This window comes from Macrobrachium rosenbergii, chromosome 2, assembly GCF_040412425.1.
Source record: "Macrobrachium rosenbergii isolate ZJJX-2024 chromosome 2, ASM4041242v1, whole genome shotgun sequence".
NCBI lineage: Eukaryota > Metazoa > Arthropoda > Malacostraca > Decapoda > Palaemonidae > Macrobrachium > Macrobrachium rosenbergii.
The window spans coordinates 54,727,181-54,753,848 of NC_089742.1; the positions used below are offsets into that span (position 1 = coordinate 54,727,181).

The 26,668-nt window shown below is 34.8% G+C and overlaps 1 protein-coding gene across 17 annotated transcripts in view; it reads right to left on the reverse strand.

Annotated features, from left to right (window-relative positions):
- The window catches only part of rdgB (retinal degeneration B), a 311,695-nt gene that overhangs the window by 20,680 nt on the left and 264,347 nt on the right, over positions 1–26,668 (reverse strand). For 7 of the 17 annotated variants that reach the window (XR_010855622.1, XM_067118534.1, XM_067118523.1 and 4 more), the window contains 9 exons: positions 18,621–18,742; positions 18,228–18,398; positions 15,270–15,428; positions 12,884–13,032; positions 12,154–12,267; positions 11,333–11,441; positions 10,999–11,155; positions 6,727–6,876; positions 1,901–2,081 (listed from right to left, as the gene is read on the reverse strand). Coding sequence is in view for 16 of the 17 variants with exons in the window: in XM_067118534.1 (XP_066974635.1) it covers positions 1,901–2,081; positions 6,727–6,876; positions 10,999–11,155; positions 11,333–11,441; positions 12,154–12,267; positions 12,884–13,032; positions 15,270–15,428; positions 18,228–18,398; positions 18,621–18,742 (1,312 nt within the window). In the remaining variant the exon portion in view is untranslated. Of the gene's footprint in view, positions 1–1,900; positions 2,082–6,726; positions 6,877–10,998; positions 11,156–11,332; positions 11,442–12,153; positions 12,268–12,883; positions 13,033–15,269; positions 15,429–18,227; positions 18,399–18,620; positions 18,743–24,244; positions 24,272–26,668 lie in introns of all 17 variants that reach the window. The other 10 variants (XM_067118507.1, XM_067118497.1, XM_067118454.1 and 7 more) reach the window with 3 other exon arrangements.

Genomic DNA, 26,668 nt, shown 5'->3' on the forward strand with positions numbered 1-26,668 from the left:
CAACAAGCCAACTTGTATTAGTAATAACTGGGTAAACATTAAACAAATTTTTTGGCAATGATACACAATTTTAACAAATACCCAATTATCACATAAACATAGACAAGGGTAATAAATTTTGTTACAAAATGGTCTAAGCTGAAAATCTTCAAGGACTACTACTATTGAAGGGTTCCTATTAAAAGCTCTATGTTCACCATGAATTAATAATGATGAATTACTATTATGTCCCAAAACGAACATTCGTAAACACAACTTTTCATTTCAAATCACTGCACATGTCAAATTAAAAATTATATTGATTGATTTACTGATTGGGTGATTCATAAAACTTAGGTTGTCAAACCAAGCACTGAGGCACTGTTGGCCATTCAGCACTAAAGACAGTGAAAAGAGGGAGTTGGAGTGGTTGGACGGCAAGATAAAGAGACCCAGAAAATAAAAGGAAATGAAATAAGAAGGATCAAAAGGTAGAACTCTGAGAAAACCCCTCAGTTGCACTAAGAAGTAACATTTAGAGGTGTTGGACAGTACGACTGAAAAAAAGAAGCTGGCATGGAGGTAAAAGTAAAAGGCTAAAATGCAGATGCAGATAGGGCCAGAGGGATGTAGCACAGTTTAAAATCACATGAATTCCAAACATATTTTTTTCCAATATTTTCATCCCATTCAGTAGAACAAGCCTTATGAACCTACTGTGAGTCTTTTCTTTCTCTACTAACAGGTAATTTTTATTGACCATTAGTCTAGCTATCACGCTCTATTTCATCCATGGTGAAGCTGCTCTTTTACTCACTCCAGCTTCACCCTCAATTTTGTCTCCAAAGAAAAAAAATGCTCTACACCTTCTAACACCTGCCCATTTATCAAAACAAGGTTCTTAACTCCCTTCTCTTCCCCATTTGCTCATGTAATGCATTCAGGGATTAAAACTCTCTTACTTTGAGTAAACTTTGCGTACATTTTGTAATCCTAAGCACCTATACTGATACCATTTAGTACATAGTAGAGACAGCCCCACCAATGGACTGATTTATGATAAATGGACTTCAAGGTAGCAATTTTCAGCAAAACTTTATTCTGAATTTTGAAATTTCCTAAACAAGCAATATGTGGTACGATAATCTCTTGTGACTGCTGGGCAGCCAGACAGAACAGCACTCCAAGCCTCATAGTCTGGCACATGGTTGCTCGTGTTAACAGCCAAAATGCTATAGTGTTCTGTATTGTTGTAACAATTATTTTGGATACTGTCCTGTCTTACGTTGTGTTTTTATGCATCCATCATGCCTACATGTAATGGCCATCTGACTCTCCTACTACTGGTAGAAGAGGAAGACAGTTATTCAAGCAGAAACTATAGATCATTTCCAAGCATGAAGATGGAATGCTCTGCAATCAACAATCTTGACCATCTTAAAGGATAACAGCAAATTAGTGATACTGTGAAATCTTCAGCATCAGTAAATACACTGCCATTACAATGGAAAGAGCTCGGTTTATCAACCGAACAGAAAAATTGCTTGTTACACGGACAGGTGACCAGATACAGAAGAGTACGGATAAACCAATGCCTTATACTTTGGTTTGTAGAGTACCACTTGCTTCAAACCCTAGCATGAGGCTCTGTAAGCTATATATGGGTTTGTTCCTGTGTGCTGTAAAAATGAAGTTTCAGTACGGATTTTGGTTAGTATCCAACATCATAACATCCAAAGCCTGATAATGAAAAATCAAATCATACAGTATCTATAACATGCATTTAATCTGTTTTAAGTGTTTTAACAATAAAATGAAAAATTAGCTATGTAATTACAAACTTATTTCCATTTAAACACTGAAAACTAACAATAAGTCTTAAAACATATCTGATAAGTAAATGACAAAAACTAATACTTACATTAATCAATCCCCTTAAATAATCAGCTTTGTGACCTAGTGGGTCTCTAGAGAGACCATCAGCAAAGGAAACAAGACCATGAGGGAAATTATGCTGGGCAAGCCAAGACACCACCTTCTGCTGTTGCATATCAGGTCGCCCAGTCACATAAATAATCAGGTACCCTAGCTCTTGCCAATGTCTGTAACATTAAATAACATACTGATATATTATCTTATATCTACTACAAATTGAGTATTATGTAATATACAGCTACTTACAGGATCATTAATATAAAAACCCATGGTTTAAAAATACCTTTACTACCATTGCTAGTGGGACTGAGACTCCACACACAGTCATACTGACAAACTACAGGCAGTGACCACAAGGGTAGAAAATGTTAACAACTTTCTACAATCACTTACTTAACAACACTGTAGGGGATTAAATGGCAGACAGTCCAGTCTATACATGGGTACTGATGGTATGCTATCAAGCGTCTCTCTTGACACCTACTCATCACTTCACTAAAACCACAAATCCTCTCTGACCTAGTCTCGAAGTAACTTCTATCCTGGGCACTTTTTTCTCATTTATTTTATACTGAAATGGATCTGACTTCACAGTCAGTGCAGAACACAGAGGTTCCTTTTTTTTGTATTTTTCCATAAAATAAGTATCTTTGGAATTCACAAGTCATCTTATAAGATGATGAAGTCTTTTCCTACAACTATGTTGTAAGCTACTGAAATGTTGTTTTTAAAAATGTCAAACTGCACACATAGTAGTTAAAATAGGACTGTGCCTTTATACATGACTGTGTACATATCTTAATTCACATTTTTATACACTCCCTTAACTAATTCATAATGAGTAAGAACAAGTGTATTTACAACATCTAACGTTAGGCAACAACAATTTCACCTTATACTTGGCAGCAGTAGCCAGGGGTACAATATATTTGCAGCATTAAGAGTCTCCCATTTTTTAGCATTTTTCGAGGTAAATTAAGAGTTGTTTTAAGCCAAGTATAAAGCTGTTCTATTGTTTGGTTAGTTAGTTAGTGACAATTCCAGTCCATATACTGTAGTCATATATAACATACAGTTCTGTGTATCCCTGCACTTATGTGCAACAGCAATCTTACTTTTCAAATTTAACATGAAGTGTGGAGGTTTGATCTGCAGCTTAGGAGACTTTTTTTTTTTTATTATTATTACAACCACATACAGTAATACTGTAATCTGTGTATATGTGAAAGTTCATTCTCTCTGTCTGGGTGTAATCAGACTGGTTTTGGAGCTGTAGTTTGCAGGTTCAGAAGTCTATTGGCAACAATTAAAAAAATAACTTCAACAGTAACAAAAGCAATTAGAAAATCAAATAAAGCCATCTTCCTTGTAAAATGCTGATTCATACTGCTGCATTTTCCATTTTGTCATATATTTGCTGCCTTAAATTATTATCATACTCTCTAAAAAGTGTGAAAATTTTTGCAACATTAATGATGAACCTTTTGACTTTCATTTACTTTCACTTTTACAACTGAATATCACTGGAGAAGGATATACTAAAGAGTCCATTCTAATTCTTTATATCAACAAAACCAAAAATACTCTTAATCTAGCAAAACATAATAAATGTCCAAAAATTGAATTTTGATTACAATAACTGGTGAAGAAAAAGGAATTTAAGCAGTCATATGGCCCCTTTAATGGTATTTTCATAATGCACAAATATTAAGAAAATGATGGTATGCTATTATCCATTCCTCCCCACCTTGCAAGCAAACTGTTATTACCAAATCCCTAGGATGAATGGATGTCTACACATACACAAGGGAAATATCATGGATTAAAATAAACAACTTATCAAGATGTCAAGTCTCTAAAATGTAAGTAACAGATTTAATACTTAGACAGACATCTTTTAGTCTGACAGCCCAGTGGCTGTATGGAATCCTTTATAATTTTTGAAGGAATCCTTTATAATTTTTGAAGAAGATTAAACATGCCAGCTTTATTCCCATCGCAAAGCTTTTTTTCTTTACGTAAAGTCCTTTCTGAATACTATTCCTAGTCATCAGAGAATGAGGAAATGCTCATCATAATAATTACATCAACAGTTAGGAAAAATGGCCAATCAGCAAAGGCTCAAAATTTAACCCTTAAACGCCTATTGGACGTATCATACATCGACTAAAATTGTCTGTTGGGTGCGAGTGGGCGTGCCGTAAATCGACTACAAAAAAATTTCAACTTCGGTCAACTTTGACTCAACCGAAATGGTCGAAAAAACACAATTGTAAGCTAAAACTCTTACATTCTAGTAATATTCAATCATGTACCTTCATTTGGCAACAAATTGGAAGTCTCTAGCACAATATTTCGATTTATGGTGAATTTTTGAAAAACTTTTCTTACGCCATACGATGGTAACTCAGCGAAAATTTCATAAATTCTTTCGTCATTTTGTCGTAATTTTTGCACTGTTCTATATTAGCCGTTACATAAAGTTTTATATATGAAAATGTGCTAATTTCATGTACAATTCAGCAAATACAACCCATGGTTGTAGCTTTTATCAGTTTGGAAATATTTTCATATAAACCAAGATAACTGCCAAAATTTCAAGCTTCGGTCAACTTTGACTCGACCGAAATGGTCAAAAAACGCAGTTTTAAGCTAAAACTCTTACGATCTAGTAATATTCAATCATTTACCTTCATTTTGCAACCAATTGGAAGTCTCTAGCACAATATTTCGATTTATGGTGAATTTCTGAAAAAAACTTTTCCCTTACGTCCGCGCCAGAAATTCTTTAAATCACGTTGTCGTAATGTTTGCATTGTTTTATATTAGTCGTTACATAAAGTTTTATATATGAAAATGTGCGCAATTTCATGTAGAATACAACAGAAAATAACTCATAGGTTGTAGCTTTCATCAGTTTTGAAATATTTTCATATAAATCACGATAACTGCCAAAATTTCAAGCTTGGTCAACTTTAACTTTCGACCAGAAATGGTCAAAAACGCAATTATAAGCTAAAACTCTTACATTCTAGTAATATTCAATCATTTACCTTCATTTTGCAACAAACTGGAAGTCTCTAGCACAATATTTCAATTTATGGTGAATTTCTGAAAAAATTTTTTTTTTCCTTACGTCTCTTGCGTGTAACTTGGCGAACATCTCAGAAATTCTTTGCGTCATGTTGTCGTAATGTTTGCATCGTTTTACATTAGTCGTTACAAAGTTTTATATATGAAAATGTGCGCAATTTCATGTAGAATGCAACAGAAAATAGCTCATGGTTGTAGCTTTTATCAGTTTTGAAATATTTTCACATAAATCACGATAACTGCCAAAATTTCAACCTTGATCAACTTTAACTCGACGAAATGGTAAAAAAACGCAATTGTAAGCTAAAACTCTTACATTCTAGTAATATTCAATCGTTTAAAGGGATTTTGACAGAGGAAAATCTATTTCTGAGGAAGGTCCGTGTCCGGTGAAATTCCATTACAGCCAATTTCTAGGTATAACAATGCTAGATATACCAGAGAAAAAAGAGCTTTCAGGAAAGCTGGGGTTACTACCCAGTCGACCGTCTTTTAGAAGACGTCGGTATAATGAAGGTGAGTGAAATACACTACCACGGAAATATACTGAAAAAGATCTCTCCTCACCCAAAACCCCGTAAAAAGAGCGGTGAGCCGTTACAGCTCCACACTCAACACCGCCAGGATGGCGACACCAGCGCCACCTACTTCATTCCATTTTCTAGCACGTGATACGTTCGCTTCTTTTTTGTGCTCGTCCTATTTTGGATTTATTTTTTCTTCATCTCACGATGGCTTGAGCACCTTTTCCATCTCTAAGTTAAGTACCATCTTCTTGTGGGGCTTTTGATCTATTGTTAGCTGTTTGGTCTCGTATTTTCATTAATATTGGGATCTTCGTATGACGCCACAGCGTCCCCTATCAGCCATGGCGGCTTGTGAGGCGACTCCTTCTGTTCTTTTCGGTCGGAGTTTTCTCCCAGTCGCTATATATATTTACATTTTTGCCTTGAATTCCTTCCTGGTGGTTCCGTGTGGTGGCTCTCCCTCCACTTTAGTTTTTGTTTGCATAGGGAGTTGCCCCATCCTGTACCCCCACCAGGTCGGGTTCCTTTTCATTTAGTCTCATAGGCTATTATGTTATTCTTGAAGATGGTGCTCTTAATTTAGGTTAATGTTTTTAGTTTTATTTGTTTTTTGTATGCAATAAATTGGAAGTCTCTAGCACAATATTTCGATTTATGGTGAATTTTAAAAAAACATTTTCCTTACGTCTCTTGCATTAACTCGGCCAACATCTCAGAAATTCTTTCGTCTGAAGTAGTTTTTTCGCTGTCATATATTCCAATATTTATATATGATAATGATATTTTTTATTTCTGATGGTTGCATACTAAACTTCAGGCAATGAGAAAAAAAAGAGCCAAAAATGAACTCTTGAAAACTAACACGCTGTGATTTTTAAAAAACTTTTTTTCCGCAGTTCGCGCCACCTCTCGGAGGCCGCCGGCATACGGGAGACGTTTTTGAAAATAGGGCTTTGGCGTTAAAGGGTTAATCATGCACTAACTTGCTTTATGTTAGTGTTCAAACAACAAGACAGATACACTGCTAGCTTACCAGCTAATAGATTAATGACCGGGAACTACTCAGTTTAGCATCATTCCCTTTCAGTTTTGGCAACAAAATGATCTGTAGGTGCATTTTCATGAACTTAACCTTAAAGTAGGTATAAAGTATCAATTCTATATTTTCACTTATGCAAGAAAATAACCTTACCTTACAACATCAACAGCTCCTGCTCTCACTTTAGGATCTCTCCCAGTAACAGATACAGATGCAGTAAAAGAACCATCAATGCTGAACACAACACATTCAGTTTTGGGAGGTACAACAGTCAAATATAGAGTAGCACTGGTGTGATCGCCTCTGGAATAAACATAAAACCATTTCCATTAATGAGAAAGATGCTCATAACATTTTTAAATTATAATAAGTATACAAAGGTGCCCCTAAAATAAACAATGAATTTAGATGAAAGTAGTTTTTGCAGTCAAACTCATCACTCATATCCCCTCATCCATGGTCTTTAAATGTCCCCAGGACATTCCACTCTTGTCAGCAGGAGCATGGCACATGCACTACCTACCTAGAGCCTGGGGAGGGAATGATAATTGATGGGTTTTCAAGAAAAAATCAGATTTTATAAAATTTTTTGTTTCACACAAATATTTTATTCATCAAAACCCAATCACTCCTATATAACCTAGCTACAATTTAGGAGGGAAGACCCAGTTGCTGAATGCCCCCTCGAGTAGTAACTGAGATCTAAAAAATCTGAGGCTGTAAGCAAGGACAGGACAGCAAGTACAGCTAAGGGAACTCAAGGTGGGACGAGTCTCTTTAGTGTGTGCAGTAAGGGCTTTGCATTTGTATGGGTGTTGCCTGACTCCATAAAGTGAGGGAATGCTGGTACTGCGTTCAGGTTTGCAGCTTGCCACGTACCACACTGATGTGGCTCCCTATGTTTAGAAACTAATGGTAGTTCTTCATTTAATAGCTTAGGAATGTTGTCTGATTCTTCAGCAACTAAATTCTTAGAGCTTAAAATTGAGACTGAAATGTTATTTATATCCTTTCTGTAAGCCACTGCTTCTCTAGCTTCCTTAGTAGTAGACAAGTTACTAAAAAAGGTACCATTAGGATACAGTATATTTTTACAGCCATTCTGACCTTAATTCTTTCTAATGGTCAATATTCTTCAAAGGTACTGTAATGTATAGATTACTGAACCAAAATTTTAAGTTAGGTCTAAATTTTCAAACAAAAGTACTTTTCAAAAATCCCATTCCCACCAGTTTTAATTCCACACTGGTGTCCCAGTGTTTATTTTGGGGAAAGCCAGTATCAGAATCATATTATCTATTACAACAGTCTTATTGACAGAAGTCATTACCTGTGCCAAGTGGTAGTCAATGGATCTAAGGGTAAAGGGGATGAATTTGCTATTTTCCAGACAAAGATAATTAAATAAAAAAAATGGTAAGACTAAAAACCACAAAAAGACACCACCACCCTTTCCTAGAGTTCATCCCTCCATCAATGACACCAGTGAAAACTGATCCCCAATGTCCACTCCATACCCTACCCTGAAGGGATGGCACCAACATAATTAGGGTGGCTCAGATGCAGGTCAAACCTATTTGATAGGACTGAGATCATTATAAGAAAGCAATCAAGCTCACTCTAATCATCTTGACAGGCAAACTTCGACAGAAACCAACCCACCCCTGGAATCCATGGGCCAATTCTAAGAGATAGTCCTATCCTTGAGATATCAATATGACTAGCATACCAATACCTCTCGGGCCAAAACATTATTGTATGGTTGATGACACCACCACAGCTCTTACTCGTCTTCAAAAACGAACTCCAACCTTTTACTCGTGTCTCTGAAAATGAACAACCTAAGGAGGTGGTGCCATCTGTGCACCTCACATGGTGCACTGTAGGCACTACTTAAGGGTCTTTGCAGCATCCCTTTGGCCCCAAGCTGCAACCTCTTTCATTCCTTTTGTTGTAACTCCATTCATGCTCTCTTTCTTCCATCTGACTTTCCACCCTCTCTAACAACTGTTTCACAGGGCAACTGCAAGGTTTTCCTCCTGCTACACTTTTCAAACCTTTTTACTGTCAATTTCCCTTTCAGTGCTGAATGACCTCATGGGTCCCGGCACTTGGCCTTTGTCCTAAATTCTGTATTCTATTCTATTCAGCAGTGGTCCCATTCCTGATCATTAAGACGGTGATGAGAGCATTACAAGTTGTTGGGCAACAAGGTGGGAAAAAGCTAATAAAATTTCAAGGAAGTTAATGAGAGAGATTCAAATAAGGGGTAAAGAGATTCCCCCAGTTCAAGAGCCCTCCATGTTGAATGCATGACTTATAAACAATGCATTCTCTTATCGAAGGCCTCCCCTCTGGGAGCAAACTAAGCAGGAGAGGAAAAATTATCATAAAAGAGCAGTCTGACTTAAGTTGCATCATCACACTTGACAGAACAAAGTTAATGCTCACAGTCAACCAATATGAAAAAGGACCAGTGTCCAATGTACACAGAAGAACATCTGGAAGCACTGAATCTTTGAGGCCCCATAAAATTTTAGAATATTTGAGATTTTGAAATCTCAAGTATTTACACTCCATCGTAGATCTGAAAAAAGGTAGGGCAATACTCTTCATTGGAGGATGACAACCTCCTGTTTGCATAATCATTGTAGAAACAGTTCTGTAGGGCAGGACTGATGAGAAGCTCCTGTTTGTATAATCATTGTAGAAACAGTTCTGTAGGGCAAGACTGACTGTACAGGAAACAGGATGCATTCCAGTCTGGGCAGCAGAACCAAGTAGTTCAAAGGGTATGAAATCATAGATTATGGCATAACTGGAACAGCAAGTAGCACTGGGCACTAGCACACCACAGGTCAGGTAAAGCAAAACAAAACCTGATGAGTGACTCAAGGCTATTTGGCTGAAACAGAATGAAAACAAAACAAGAGCTTGCAATACAGGAGGTAAAACAGATAAAATATGTTGTATTTTAAAACCACAATGCTGGTACAGTATATGATATCGAGACATATTTTATAGGAGAAAGACATCACTTATACTCAATTCATTCACTGCATTTATTCTCTTATACTGAATATTTTATTTTTATTATTCATATACCATTAATATAACTCCATTAAAAATAATAATATTCATATGTTTATGTACAACCAATGCCTCCTCAATGTATGCATGTCATGGAAGTATTGATATCTCACCATTCTGGCCATACTGTTATATCCAGAGCAGTCATTCAGTCAGCCCGACATTGTTCCAACGGATACATCTAATTTTGTGTTCTCTGTTTTACCACAAACAGCAAAATTAACATGCAAAATAAGGACCAAAATTAACATGCAAAATAAGGACTAAAATTAACATGCAGAATAAGCACTATATATATATATATGTTACAGTACATACACTTGCTGGGAGGGAATCATACAATTATTGCAGGTATCATGACAGCAGGACAAAACTAATGCAGTTTAATAATAAACCCAAAAACTAAGTGAAGGAATAAAATACTAATACTTTCCATACAACAAACCAGAAGCAACAAAAACCTACCTCTACCATTAACTAGTTGAAGACATGCCAAAAATTACAATTAAAGTATTGCTTGAATCAGAACTAAATCAATGAGACTTTCTACTTTGGGCAAAATAAAAAGGAATAGGGCAAAATTTAATAAGTTAATAAATAAGCTGGAATACTTATCAAGACAGCTATCTGTTGATAAAAAACTTTTTAATCATTTACTAAATGAAAAAATGAATGAAACTAGCATAAATGAAAAAGTGATAAAATATAAAATGAGTAAATATGACTGATTCCAAACAGCTGAGGCAGGCAGGGCTGGGCACAAAATCTTACTTAAGTATAGGAGCAGTGAGACACGACAGAGTAAGCTGGGTAGTTTCTACCAACTAACTGTTCATAGGTTTACATGTGCAGTCACTTGTTGCTCCCTTACATCAGAAATGGTATGTCTGGAGACATCATGACTATAATTTGGGCTAAATAAGATTGATGGGTTTACTATGAACAAACCTCCACTAGATAGCAAAAGAAGCATAAAAGAGTAGGCATTCGCAAAGAATTTCTCCCCAGTTTCACATCTAGATGTGAATGGGATGTGAAACTTATTTTTATCTTTTCATGTATATTTAAATTACAGTGCTTCATGAAAAAAAAGCAAATAAGGCACTAAAGTTCATATGTAAAACTAAAGTAGTCTGGAATAATCACTCTATTTCTATACCCAGAAACTTGTTCAAATCATGACAAATGATTTTGACAGTAGCTACAATCTGAATACTAGTATCATGCACATTGGCAACAATATTTAAAGAACTGACATAAAATAGATGCTTGTATATAGCTCTTCCATGAACACTGTGGCCTCTACAGAATTTCCACAAGAATGTCAGAGCTCACCTGACAACCATTTTGACTGGATACATGCCACATAAGAGAGACCTTTCAGGAGGAATGGTGAAAGTGATACGCCCATTTTTGTCTGTTACTTCTGTGCTGATCTGCTGCCAGTCACCACCAGGTGGATCAGACATAATATGTATGTCCACCTTTTCCCCTGAAAAAGAAATAAGAATTGTCTCTCTCATCCTCATAATGCTGGGGAAAATCTCATTTATGTATGTGTACTTTATCAAATTGTCCTACAACTTTAGCAAGTATGAAGAAAATAGATACAAAACTATAGAAAAATTTCTTTTACACTCTCCATTTTATACAAGAAAAAATACAATACCTGAGAGTGCAACCATATCTAGTGGTCCATACATGAAGCGTGCTTGAAGACACTGTGGAGCACCTTCTCGAACAATCACATCATTTCCTCTATGATTTGCTGCAACATTCTGTGAGAAGATGGGGATTATAAAGTCAAAAAAGTAAAAAAAAATAAAAATCTTGCAAGATGTAATTTTACACCGACAAAGCAGATGTGACAGTATAAGGCTGACCAATATACTTGCAAAAGAAGTCCATACAGTAACTTTGAGCTTACACTGAGTTTTTTTGATAAGTACTTTCTTAAATATGTTTTTATCTTTAGTGTAATCGCAGAAATCTTCCAAACATTTGGCTTATTCTACTAGCATCTAAATATCACATATTTCATTAATAGCACCTAATTGTAAATTTCAATCTCTACTCTAAAAACAGTCCAAAATGACTTAACTTTCTGTTTATGCTTAAAAAAAATTTTTAAGACTACTATATATTAAAAATTCTGTAACATCCTTCCATGTATACTTTTGCTTGTACAAGGAACTTAGACAAATTATATTACAGAAGCTCCTCCTGGAGAATGTAATCTCAAGCCAGTGTTGGCTGAATATTACTGAATATTGTCTTCTGGATATTGGGTGAACTAAAACTTGATTAGATCCTTCCCAAATGAATCAGCTTTGAGTATCAGACTTTCACATTACAGCATCCTTCTTAAAAAAAAAAAACTCTAGGCTGTACTCCATAATTTACTGAGAATCAATTTACAGTACTGTACTGTGAATAATGCTTCTAAGTCATTAAGAGACAACTCGATATTCAGTAAGTCCAATTTCTTACCTTGATCTTTACTGAGGTTCTCTTTTTAATCCATTTTTCTCTTGGTTGTGTTGGGGAGAATACAGGTAAATCCTTCTCATCTGCCATCTGACCAGCATGATCAGTTCTTACCAACTGAAAAATAAAGTTTTCTTAATTCAAAGGAAACTGACTTTGGTAAAAAGACCAGTAAACATTCATTGCTTTCTGCTTCCTGAAATTGCAATATCTTCAAAAATATTGAGCATGATAGATCAGGAACTCTTCAAAGGTTGTTTTCCATAGGAACACTATCATTTATCTTATCTATTAAATTTAAATAATGTAGGAGCAGTGCATATTCCAGCACCAGGAAAAACACAAACAGCCTGATTCTACATCCCTTACCAAATCTTGCTAGGCTGAACAGTATTCTTCAGTGTTAATGTTTTAAAATTTAAATAATAAATAAGAAAGTAAGCAATTTGAGAAAAACAGTCGGACATGTAAACTGCTTATAATTACAGCATGTTGGAAAAATTCTCTTTTATTACCTTCCAAATAATTCATGAAGGTTTTTTAAATTTTTACAGTAATAGCATGTTTTAGGAATTGAAAATTTAAAAAAATAATAATCAACACTTGAACAGCAGAACAGTCTTCTAAATCACTATAAACTGTAAAAACCAATATTTTCCATAGCACCAAAAAATCAAAATCAAGTATGCAAACATAATACTGTACTGAGAAAATTTATCAACACTTCACAAACCTGTCTGAGGATAAAGGCTATAACATCTGATGACTCCCAGTATGATGCATGAAAGAGGTGTGGCAGGGAATTTGTGGGGAAATTGGCTAAACCTTCCGGACAATATAATGCATAATCCAACCGCTTATTACCCCACCAACGCTGGCTTACTGTGAATAAAAATATACTTGGTAAAATTCAATAATAAAAACCCTATTATTATTCATTGCTTTCAAATGACTGATTTCCTGTAAAAGCAATAACATCAAAGGAAACAGTGGGATACAAAATTATACTGCTTTAGGTAATGATTCTTGCAATTAATCAGTTAGCTTACAGAGGATAAAAATTAGCTTTAGATCTGACTTGAGATGAAAAACAAAATGCTTAGACCGCATAACCCTGCCTTCTCCAGTTCTTATAAGCACATTTTCATCTATCAGATTTGGTTGGCTAAATCCACATAAATCTTACTTAGTAAGAAAACATAACCTCTGTCAGACTTTGCTGGTGGAGGTACAGAACCTTTGTCTGACAGTCCTTAAAGCTAGAACAATTGGAGTACTAAAAGAACCAAGGATTTATACCTAAATCCATCTCAAAAGCTAATTAACTCTTGCTTGGCTAATAATTTGACTTTCTAGAGTTTCAAAATAAATAATGAATTTTTCATAGCAACAGAGTAACAGACAAGGGTGAGTACCTTTCTCCAACTTTGTTGCATGAGGTGACAATAACAGGACAAATCCACTGACTTAGGATATCAACCTGGATAACTTCTACTGATGTAACTGACACTCACTTGACCATCCTTTACTGACATTATTTTTCCAACCTCACACAGAATTCACCTTCAATCCAAATGTGTTCTTTGTTTTCCATACTCTCCATGTGGTGTCTGTGCAACTGTTTATTCATGACTTGTTGCCACTAAAAGTCCTCCTTACTGTTCCGTTTGTGTGCAGACCTCCTACTGCATTTATAGTTTCACGCCTTTTTAAGATTTAATCATCCTTCATCATTCATGCAATTTACTACAAAAAATGGTACAAGTAAATCATTACCATTTGCCCACCATCCCTAACATTCATCACACCTTTCTGTCTTTCAATTGCCTGTTCCCTTAATGTTACTAATATTTCATTTCAACTTTTGTCTTACAAACACTGCCAAAATCTCATATTAGTCTGCAACCTTATTTTGTACATATGAACAATTCTAACTATAATATCAGCTAATTTTATATTCCTTTCAGAATGCCCTGTCTTATCTCACACACTGAAGTCCTACATTTGCTATAGCTCTTAATTTTCTAATCACTCCATCTGTATACGAATTAATCAGCCCTGGAGATTTAATAGTTTTATAAGGACCCCTTTTACACCAGACCATTCACTCTTCTATGTATACAATCTTACACATTATCTTAAATTTTCAATAAAAAACTAATCACACAAAACAACTGTCATTTGTCCCATCTTTTTAAATAAAAAAAACCCTTAGCTAAATCAATTTTCTTTTACATCCAACCAACCCAACCTTCATTTTCATCCAACCATGCAACCTCTTCTTATATGTGCAGATTGTTTTTTCAGTCTCAAGACCTTTGTGAGTTCTGTTTGTCTTAGAGCCAGATGAGTGGTAAGCAATACTTTGCTTGTACAGTCTGAAAAGTTACTATTAACACTATATACATTCTGGAGTAATTCTAAAGCAGTACACTTGTGCTTTACTGTATAATGCTAAAAAAAAAAAAGTTTTACAGAGCCCAAAAGACAGATCACAATAAAGCGACACTCTGGTTGGATACTGAATGATTTATCATAGACACTGAAGTGAGCCAAAGCATTAAGAAAGGTCTTCAGTACTCCCTTCAGTACTGAAATCTTATGGAAATGAATACACCTACATCAGATAGTACAATGAAAAATACAAGGACTGGTGATTGTTTGTTAGAAAATTTACCCACTTCAACTGTAAAAAGCACCACATTAAACAAGTACCTACTATAGGTGATCTGTGATTACAAGGTAGTTTAACTGAACATGAACTAAAATTCTCAGGTCTCTTATGGTCAACCCACGAGATATGTTTTTTGATGAAAAATATAATTTAAAAAATAATGATCGATTTATTAGTTCAATACCGTGCATTGAAAATCTTGAGGATTAAAATAATGTCCATGAGTTCTAACAATTAAATAAAGATTTATTATGTTTTACAAGCAAGCAGTAAGCTGACTAAGAGCATAAAGTATATAAAAATGTAAAGACCTGAAATACTGCAATAAAATTCACTCTACTATGGCAATGCCAAACTAATTCTCTTTGTCAGCTTTCAATTTCATTAATGACGGCAAGTCTTTACTAAAATAATGAGAAACAAAAATTCAATTTTTTCAACTCACAGGCCTTTATTGTTGCGAGGGGAACTGTATCTGCCATTCCTGATACAGTAGATAATATAGATGCATCAGACATACGCCGGGAATGACCTGCTAATGAAGGTGATCCAGTTGCTCCACTGACATCAAGGAAAACACCCCCATTTGTCTGTATACATTCAACTGCAAAAACAGAGAAACAATGAAATATAAAAGTACTATCATGGGAGAGAAAGACTCTTTCGCTGTCTATCTCATGAATAATTATTGAAAAAATTAAAATATTACACTGAATTTAATTAATTTTTTTACACTGAAAATTATGATACAGTACATACAGTACCAATCAATACTGGAAGCAACCACAATAAGCCATAATCAAGTGTAACACTCCACCAAAAATACTCATCTCAAAGGAAGGCACCTCATACCAGTCATACTTAAGACAGGAACTTTCTTATCCACTGAAGATGACAATTGCAATAACTAATTTTTTGTAATGGAGAAATATGGAATTTTGTTTGGGTAACAACTCTAGACCTGCAGTCATTGTGAAACATCCACATACACACTTCCCAGAATGATAAAAATAGTTGCTCTTCTTTTGTTGATAAAAAGGACCTATCAGAACCATCTAGTAAGATCACATGTGCTCATAAGGGCAAAGACAATGATTAAGATTATCAACACTGTGATACACAACTTACTTAAAACTTGATGATACATTATTACACACAGCGCTCCGTTATCAAAATACTACAGTTATAAATGGTGTGTACTGAAAAATATTGGAATATGAAAGGAAGACAGAATCTCTGGAAGTTACATAAATTTGGGCAAACTGAATCCCTGATAAATTGTAAATTGTTTCCCTGCAAACCCATTAAACTCCCTTGCATCTTGTATTTAAAAACCCAGAAGTCTCAAGCATCCAGCACATACTTCTCCTCAATCAAAAATTATCTAGAGATAGAGTGAAAAAGGAAGAATATTTACTTCTTTTTAAATAAAAAAAAAAAAAAAATATGTAGCACTCACAAATGAATGCAAAAATCTTCTGAAAATCTTTTTCTAATCTGGCCAGGAGAGATTCCCAAGGGAAAGAACCTTCCGTAGACATAGGTTCTAAAGTGCAAAAACCTTTCTTCAGTCGAAGAAATAGTCTTGAGAACCAGAATCACTGACCTGTTGATCTCTGAAAGAGCCAGGCAAACTTATAGCAGGGAAAGAAAGATGAGATGCTGAATTAGAGATATTCTCCTGTTACCACTGGAATTCAAAGAGACTGTAGCTGACTGTGACAGAGCACTGCACTGCTTGCCAGCTCTCCACTTGAAGATGAGGAGAAACTTGAGCATGAGAGGTAGGAGGAATTGGGGATCTCTCTCTCTCTTGCAAGAGGATGCTATAGGAGAGTATGGGGACAAAGAAGCTTGATCACCTCTTCCCCCTGCAGAGAAGGGTGTAAGAGAGACTCCAGGTGTCCTCTAGACTGGAACTTGTCATGCATTGGATAGTTGTGATACCTAAACCAACTCCCACGCAACTCCCTAAAAGAGTGACGTGGAGCGGGGTGATGGGGATACCCCACACCCAGTCATGAGACCGAGCTTGAAGAATGTGTGTTTATGAGACAAGGAATGAGTTCTCCTCCTACAGCCACTGAAGCAAATATGAGTGATGTGCACTCACTGAGTGATGTCTTAAAAGATCTATCATGACTACACTCCCTAGATTTAGACAACCTTTTAGACATCTAAGATCTTTTCGATTTGCCCTTCTTCCTCTTTTGTCAGTTTGAGGAACTAGAGCATTGTGACGAGGAAGACAATAACAACAATGGAGATGATGAAATTTATGAAGCAGAAGAAGAGGATGATTGTCTTTTCTTATCACAAAGTTAAAATGAGGTAAGCTTGTTTGGAGGAAGATCAGCAGGAAAGACAACTTCAAGCTACTGTTTATAATATTTAGTAACTGTAGGCATTAGATGAGCCATGGACTCACCAGGAAACATTACCATCAACAGGCAGCACCTACCAGCACAGTTGACTTTGGGGGACAAAAGTTCTTTATTTATTCTCTTCCAGCAAACTATCAAGAAAAGCAGAGAAGGATGGGCTACCTGGGACATTCAGTTTTTGCCAAATTTTCTTAAGATAATCAAAAGAAGATAACCCATCATCATTATCAGAGAGGGAAGACGTCAGAGAAGGAGCATAAATTCCAGAAGAGACTAAACTATCCAACAGAGAATGGCATTTTTTTTAGGTAGGGGATAGCTAGGCTTCAGCATGCAAGAATCACTCTTGGATGGTGGAAAGGAAATACAGGATAGTGGAAGAAAGTATGCCACAGAATCCATCAACTTTGCTGGTGGAGTAAAACACCCTGTCTTTCCTCTTCTTCTCACTAAACCTTACCTCAACAATGAGAACATAACTTATGTAGGTCTACAGATGTATGAGATATGAAGTGGACACATAGTTGCCCACACCCTCACATTTATGTTGCTCTTGTTTATTCTCCATGAGAAAAAGTGCAGCAACAGAGGCAACAGAATATAATACAAACAAAATCCAAGCAAAAAAACAAAGAAACACAATGGAGATGTGACAGTAGCATTTCACACAAGGCAGCCAAATGATCAAGTACACAATGCAGTTGGAAGATCAAGTGCACAATGTGATCAGAAGGTCAAGTTCACAATGTGGTCAGAAGACCAAGCGCACAGTGCAGTTGAAGATCAAGTGACTTCTTGCATGCTGGGCACTTTCCAGAAACCCTACTCTCTCAACAGTGCCACCATACAGCTAATCTTTTAACTCAATTCATTCACACATTCAGCTATGCACAAAAAATATTCTCCACTTAAAGGTATTGGTCTGTATTCCTGTAGGAACAATTTTTTTAAAAACTGCTTCCGTATTATTATGACAATGTTGTCTGGACTTTTGAAAGCTTCTTGTGAATATAGCTTACGTAAATGAGTAGGAATGCCATCTCCAAGAGGATATTTTGTGTATCTTGGAATAGTGATAGGTGGGAGGAGAGAAAACCTTGCTGATAATAAGGGTTCCAATCGTACTGCCAAGGGATCAGTTGGATGAAACAAATTGTACACTTGTTGACAGGCCGGACGCTGAATGACATCTGTAAAAATAGAGTGACATCAAAACTGGTCTTACAGATATAGAAAAATGAAAGAACTTGAGTATCAATCATATGTAACTGCAATACTGTATGCTTAAATATGAATGTATCAGGGGGAAAAAACAATCCTTACTGTAATATCACAATACCATACAATAAAGCATTACCATTATTCTAATTTTAAATTAAAGCTACAAAAACAGAAAATGATTCAAGACAGACCCGACTCACAGTTCTTATCTCCCAGGCCAACCATTTTACGGTAGACTAACACCATTGAAAGTGGACATCCAAACATAAAGAAATCGGTCACTTCAAAGTCTAATTTGCTGTGGCCTTGGTCACTGTTGAAGCAAAAGTAATGTTAGAATGTGGCATATTCTGTTTTAGCACAATACTTATTTTCTATATTATATATAATAAATAACTTTACTTTCCCACAGCATAAAGATTTCCTAAGGAATCATTACTAGTACATATTTAATCTAAGCTTTTAAAATTTCATTACAGCTTTCCTAAATGATAAAACTACCAGGTAAACCTATTTGGACTTCACATCCACCTAAAATTGACATTTACAGGCTATTCACAAATATTTGCCTACAGTATATCAATGCCCTATAATGGAACCAATATTACTATAAACAATCTAGTCTTACCTTCAGAAAGCAGTTAAAAGGCATTACAACAAAACATTAATTTATATCTACTTGAATAAAATTTAAATCTGGGTTGTTGAAGTTACTGTGATGCAGGACCACAATGGTTTACAAAGATTCAGTAACTAGCAACCCTTTTCTACCCATGTAAGGTCTAACAACAGTTTTCCCATTTATCTTTCATTGCAAAATACTGAAAATTGTAATTTAAGATTACAGATTAACCTTTCAGTGACATCTTTTCAATTATCAAAGTAAACCCACTACAGTAATTTGACAATTGTTCAGATGACTTCTAACTAACTCTTTTAGTTTCAATCAACACAACATAATGGTCCCTAAGAGGTAACAATTGTTGTACAACTTGTAAGGAAAAATGACTGATGCCATCTGACTTCTCTTGAAAAAAAAATTCACAATGAAACTTTGTATTTAACTTTTTATCCTATCAAGTAGCAGACAAACCCTATTCACATGTAGAGAAGGTCAGCCTGTTGGGCAACCCTTATATTCCCTAGTGCTGGTGATTTATGCCTCCAAAACCTAACTGGAACATATTTATTTTTCAAATTAATACTTCTTCATATCAGAAAAGAAAAAACAAAAGCCAAGTCCTTCAGTCATATGACAACCAACCACCTTTATTTTATGGTTTCCTGTTTTCTAATGGCTTTCCAATTTCCATAATTTACTCCCCATTAAATTTTTTAGACTCATCTTCAGTGAATTTCATTCATAACAAAACTTAGGAAAGTGATATTATGAACAACTTTACTCGTCATTTTTTATTCCTATCCAAAATATTTCCACTTACCAAAATTTAAAAAAAAAATATTATTATATACACAGCAAAGATAAACAAAAAAACTTGTCAAATGATGTGCTGCACTTCACTCTAGGACTACACTTTGGTACTTTAATTCTGGCATCAGAAAATTACTGAACAAAAGATACAGAATCTGGGTCTATAATAAATTAAATGAATACCGTATGACAGCTTGAACTTCTCATCAAGCCTTTTCACACTACCTGGATCCAGAACCCCTGGGTCACACTGTATTTATCTCAATTAGATTATATGTTAATAAACACAGAGTGAAAAGTTTTAAAATGTGCAAAAGTATAAAATATATGGTTATTAAACCAAAACAGCACCTGGCATTCACCTGTATATAACCTGACTCCAAATTCAATATATACAAGGTACAATAATGATACAGTACTGTGAATATAAAGAACAAGAGTATAAAACGTAAGCTATTCTATAAAGGCAAAGGTATTTCAGGCTACTTTGAAAAACTAAGATTAATCACAGAAAATAAGCAGTGATTAAATTTTCAAGTGCCAAGCATGGGACAGGATCCCTAAATAATAGTGTGATAAAAACTGTATTAAGAAATTAAGCTATTAGTCTTACTTATATCTTTAAAACCAACAAGAGATACAGCTAAGCAAAAGTAATAATAATCTACCTGACAGACTAAATCAACATTCCTTTCTTGTCAATTCCCACAGTGGATAGAAATAAACACAAAGCACAACAATAATTACTGTGGGTCTGTACATGTTTGAAATATAAATTAAGGAGCCAAAAAATATGAAATATAATGACACAAGTAAGAAACAAAGGGCACAGTAAGGTTTCAATGTTGGTGATCCATGCAATACATAAAACTAGTTAATGTGTTTGAAACTAAACACTTGAGAAATTCTATAGCTGAATGTTTTATATAGAAAAATGCCTGTTTACTCATTCAAGAGACCTATGAGGGTTGAAATTACTCTTTAACAATGTGTGTGTGTTCACATAAAATCTAATATTTTCTTCACGGAATCAAACTATAAGGTCAACAAAAGAACAGAAGACAGAGGATAGACAAACTATTTACCATATCAAATTACCAACATCACTTAAAAATGTTTACATACTTTTAAACTCAAGTTAACCAGCACGATTTACCTTAGGAAATAATTATCTTACAACTATAATATAGCAAGGCCATTTCCAGTCTACATAAATATGCACAGGCAATTCATCAAACACCACAAGTTGTACAGATGGGATAGACTATAATAGACTTTAAAGATTATGAAGTAATAACCTGTTCATGTAATCCTTTAATCATTATTATTATGATGTTTTAGTATTTATAAAATTAACTTCATATTAGTGATCTAAAGCACTGAAAAATACAGACCTGTTTCTAATTCATCGTAACACTGATTTCCTAATTGTTTCATCACAGCTATCAATTGTATAGAGACCTCAGTCACAGGCCTAATGTCTCAAAAAAAGTATTCTTATGTTTTGTAGACAGAAGACACAGAGTAGCTAAAATAAACTTTTCAAGCAAGCAAACCTCCATCTCAACATTAGGTAATATCTACTTCCCTTATTCATCTGTGCATCTGTAGCCTGTTGTCTCCCCAGCTTATCTCTGGCAGACTTGGAAGTTTTAATTCATTTTTAATTTACTGGGAGTCATCCTTTTGAATCTTTATCCATTTTTCCTACCTTTCTAATTTAAACTGTATCAATAACCAATGATTACTTACAGGTTGTCCTATCAGCTTTCTGTCAGTATCCTTGAATTTCTCTGGTTATTTGAATTTTGCCATTTTTCCCTGTGTGAGTGCACAATTTAGCAGTTCATTTTATGTATTCACCCTGACTTGCCATACTTTTCTAATATTCTCCATTAATCTGTTACATCTGCAGCACCTATTTATTTGCCCTTTTATCAACTGTTTTCACTACACACATTTCTAGTCCCCATCCATTTCCAAGATGTTTCAAGACCCTTTCCTAAATCTAATTTCTGTATGTTTAAGTCTACCCAATATTTACTTAGCCATTTACTTGCTGGATGTACATAACAAGTAAGTGTATTGTTTTGGGTATACTGTACACCTATGAAGCATAGGATGCCTTGAAGAATAGTACTAATATTAAGAAGGAAGAAAAACTTCCCAATACTACTAAGTTCCCAAAGGTGTCTTGTTAACAGCTGATGGTCAACAAACAGTGAAAGGTTGTGTACAAATTTACAATCACCTCCAATGAGACCTCTTATTATTTCCCTTAAGATTCATTAAGGACCTCCGTCAAGAGTTGTCCCTACACTGTTTAACCATTTAAACTTCCTACCAGTCTTTTCATCTATGAGGCATATAAACATTAGGGGTTACATGCCCTGTCAGAAAGAGTTAATCACATTATAGGTTGGTCTTCCATTGGCCTATCTATCACTTCTGACCTCATTGTCAATACACAGATAGACTGTAGTCAAGATTGCATTAATGTCCCATTTACCATCCTGGCCTTTATGTCTATCAGGAGACAACCAACAGCTCTTAGTTTTCTTGTCTATGCATCAGCAGAGGAAGCATATCTCCAGGAATATCAGTGTCCTTCTGGCTATAACAGGTCATCCTCCAAGCAAATGAGGGGAGGGGGGCTGGCTTTTGAAGATATGGCTAGCCAAGCATCTGTGACTGTGAATAAGATCACAGCCCTCTCAATTTCCCTCACATTCAAAAGAAAAAATAAATCACAGAAATATCATACACAAGGACTTGGGGAAGTCATTTAAGCTTTGCCAGATTTTATATGCGAGGCATTATGTTCATGGGGATGGAGTTGTACTCATTAAGTTGTTAGTCATGGTGGGCCAATTATTACATGTGATGGATGATGCATTCTTTTTAACCAACACCCTTACTCCTTGTCATTGAATCACAGCAACATAATCTTCCTGGGTTACAAGCTTTTATGTCTCCCATGAATGGTTAGTCAATCTTTTTGCATTTTTGATATATCACTCAATCTTTTTGCATTTTTGATATATCACAAGTAGACACTCCTTACTTCACTTTCTGGATGTACAACTACTTACAGCACTTCTCTACCTCCAATCTACATTGCAACTTGGCCATATATGTATGTATACATATATGACTGGTGAGTTGAGTATGTAACAAAACAAATTAGGTTCTTATAAAACACTTTTTCATAAATATCCATTTAAGAAGTGCCAACTTTCTATCCCCTCATTCTTCTTGCATCGCTTTCTTTCTACATGAAACTATAAGGAAAACAGTAAGTCCTACCAATGGACTAAACAGTACTGTAAAGAGGACAAGACATCTTGAAACAGTTTGTAAATCATACTCTAATTCTTGAACTTGTAGCTTAATTTCATACTAGTGATGAATATAAAACCACTTATCCCCCTTGTTGTCAACTAATGACACAATAATGCAAAGTTAAAAACTGTTTCTTTCTAAAAATTTACAGTTACCTAAAAGTGGCGTTATTACATAGCCTCAGGAAGGAGCAAAGCAGGCACTATGCTACAAAAAAGGTCCAACTTCTGGTTTTATCTTGATAATGACAATACTTCAAGGAAGTTTAATTTTTTAAATGAAAAGTCCATGTTATTACAGAATTATGGGATAATGTACAGGGCAATCATTGGGTACGTTTGGTTAGATACCTATTCTGGTAGATATAAATATTTAAAAGAACAAAAATTTCAAAATTTAAGGTATCTAAATTTTTATTGTGATAACTTTAAAAGATGCAGATATATTCTTTACTGAAAATGATAAATATCTATCCTAAATGCATTATGTAAAAATTTAAGAGAATGAATTTTATAATGAATTAACATACCCAACAAACAAACGAAAAAATCATGCATTTAATGTAAACAAATTTAAAGCTGACATCCAAGTATCAGGAAATGCATATTAGTAAATGGATTCAAAATCCGAAGCATACACAATTATATAGACATGATGAAATAATTTTTCTTTTACTTTGAAATCCATGAGAGTAAATTAAATTTTAAAAGCCACATGAGAAAAATAGTATTCAAATGCACAAACGGTATATATTTATGAAAAAGATGTGGCCCTGCTGAAACAAAAGTACACATCTATTAAAGTTATCCCTTCTCTCTCCCCCTCTCTCTTTTTCTACATTCATATCTCTATATAATTGCAAATACTGTAAATGTCATTGGAACTGGGTCCATTCACTGCAAATTCTATCATAATATCTACTCAAAATATAGATATGTGATAAGAAAAAATGTCATTTTTATTTAATACACACAACATAATAGAGTACAATGAACGCAAACTTTCAATGATTACTGTACTTATCCTTGATCTTTCACATACCTTGATGAGGACGACTTGCGCTGTGGACTATGGATATAAAAATGACACTGATCGTATTCATCTATTATTGTTCAGAGAAGAAAGTTCACTTTCGCCAGAAAAAATTTTTACAAGTTTCTTGTCAAGCCTTAGTAAGCAAATGCACAGGAACAATTTACTGAATGTTAACTTAAAATGAATGACCTTCACTTTATCTTTTAACTGAGGGACTGAATAAAAACAAGTTCTCTTACAATCATAAACACTTTCAATACTAAACTTCCCTTGGAAAGCCTGACTCAGAAATGTAAAAATTTTCCCTTGTATACAGTATTACATTCATAGCTAAACAAAGTACTGTAATTAAAATTTTCACAATGAAATACATTCACATGTCAAATTTAAATGGTTATTCTCCTAGTGCTATCAGCAGTAACTAAATATCAACAGCTCTTTACAACTATAAATGAAAATAAAACCCTGTGAATTAGTCACTTAACTGTGTTATACGAATATGTGCTTTAGAGTGCATACATGCATCTGCGTGTACATGCAGTGTAAGTGTACAGAGATAATATATGAGCAAAATTTTCAGTGTACACAGCCATTCTTTAGCAGCACTAATACATTTGTAATAAGCTATTCTAAAGACAATTTCCATTCATCTATTGCCACTATTCATCACTGTTGATTTTCTAAACTAAGATAAGCCCAAACTAAAAAAAATTCTGTGATTTAATCATGATTTTAGGTTTTATCCAATTACATATATTCTGATGATCTTGTATAATAATCAATGGAAACAGGCTTTACTGTCTGGTAAACATTTACAAACAATAAAAAAGAAACTGTCTTATGTATCTGTGTGATTACATGGTGTGCGTAATACACAAAAAATAAAAAATTTTACCATACTTCATGAAATTTTATTTTCTATCCACTTCTAAAAAACATCAAAGGTAACTCTTCTTTAATCTTAACTGAAAACTTACCATTTCACATCATCCCGGTAATTGTGTTTTCCAACCTTAACAGATGAACACGAATAGTATACCAAGCCTACTCTGGCATAATGAAAAATTCTGTATAGGTTTTTACTACAGGACTTAAGCTGTTCAATTCTGCAGCATAATCACCCTGACTAAAGTTCCTGGATATGGCAAAATTATGTCTATGCCCGTAAGAAATTAAATATTTGCCTTGATATTTCATTACCCAAAATTATCAACTAAATTGTCCATGTAACTTTATATTCCCTAATGAATGTTGAAAAATTTAGAAGCAAAGCATGCTAATTCTGAACTTCAAGGTTCTGAAAATTTTGTAACAATGTGTAAGTAAAAACCAAATGGCATAGAGCACCATCTGCTTTCTTGTTCTCTACAACCTTTCGAATGTTATTTTGAGAAGACACCAATGGCATTGGAAAAATACGTCCAAGGCTGCCTTAAAACAAGTCTCCTACCTTTACTTAGTTACCGAATCAATCCAATTACAAAGTATACTAATGAATTACAATCTACTTATATCTTTTATACTCATACATAACTCTGGAATTCTTCGTTGATCTAATCGTTTTAATCAGTTCTTATCTTTTCATTCAATATTTCAAAATGATATAAAACCCTAAGGCCAGCAAAGGTTATCAGTGATCACCACATTGCTTCCCGATTGATTTTAAGAGGTGGTTTCAACTAATCCTTTTTATTTTATTTAAATAATGCTTCTACTGTAGAGCATCTGGGTAATATATTTCAAGCCTCAATCTTGACATTTTCTTATTTGTTTCTAATGCTGGAAATGCTGAACAATTTTCAACTTAAAAATTTTATTCCTTACATCACATCAAGGTTGGTCTTGCCCAAATGTTTCCTTTTTTCTGTTTTCTAACCTTAAAATAGGTTCAATATGCTTAATGACTTGTTAATTGTTCAAATTCGTTGCTCAGGCAAGGCCTGAGAACAAGCGTCAGTGCAAACATCAACAATGTTTCAGGGCTTCTTCTTTTGCCATGAGCACAGATTTTTACTAATGATGGGTATTTCCTGCGCATACCATAAGGTTATACTTGAAAGAATATTATGAGCCATCCTCTTATGATATGCCTTAAGGCTCAAATCCAAGTACTACATGTGGCAAGGATCTTGGTGCCTTTTGGGTTGTCAGTTTGTAAAGATTAGAACTGCACTAGAAGCAGACCTTAATGTAAGACTACGAGTATAACTTCACTCAACGATGTAAGTTACCCGAATTCTAAAGGCCAGGAGGCATGCTGTCAAACCTACCCTCTTTATCAACCAAAGATTAATTGCAACAGAATAAGAATGGAAAAATAGAGGTGATAAAAGGTAAGAACAGGCAAACCGCCATGCATTAGTTTATTCATGAACACAAGTCAAAATGTTTGAAACGATTTATTCTGGTAAAATCCATGCCTGGATTACC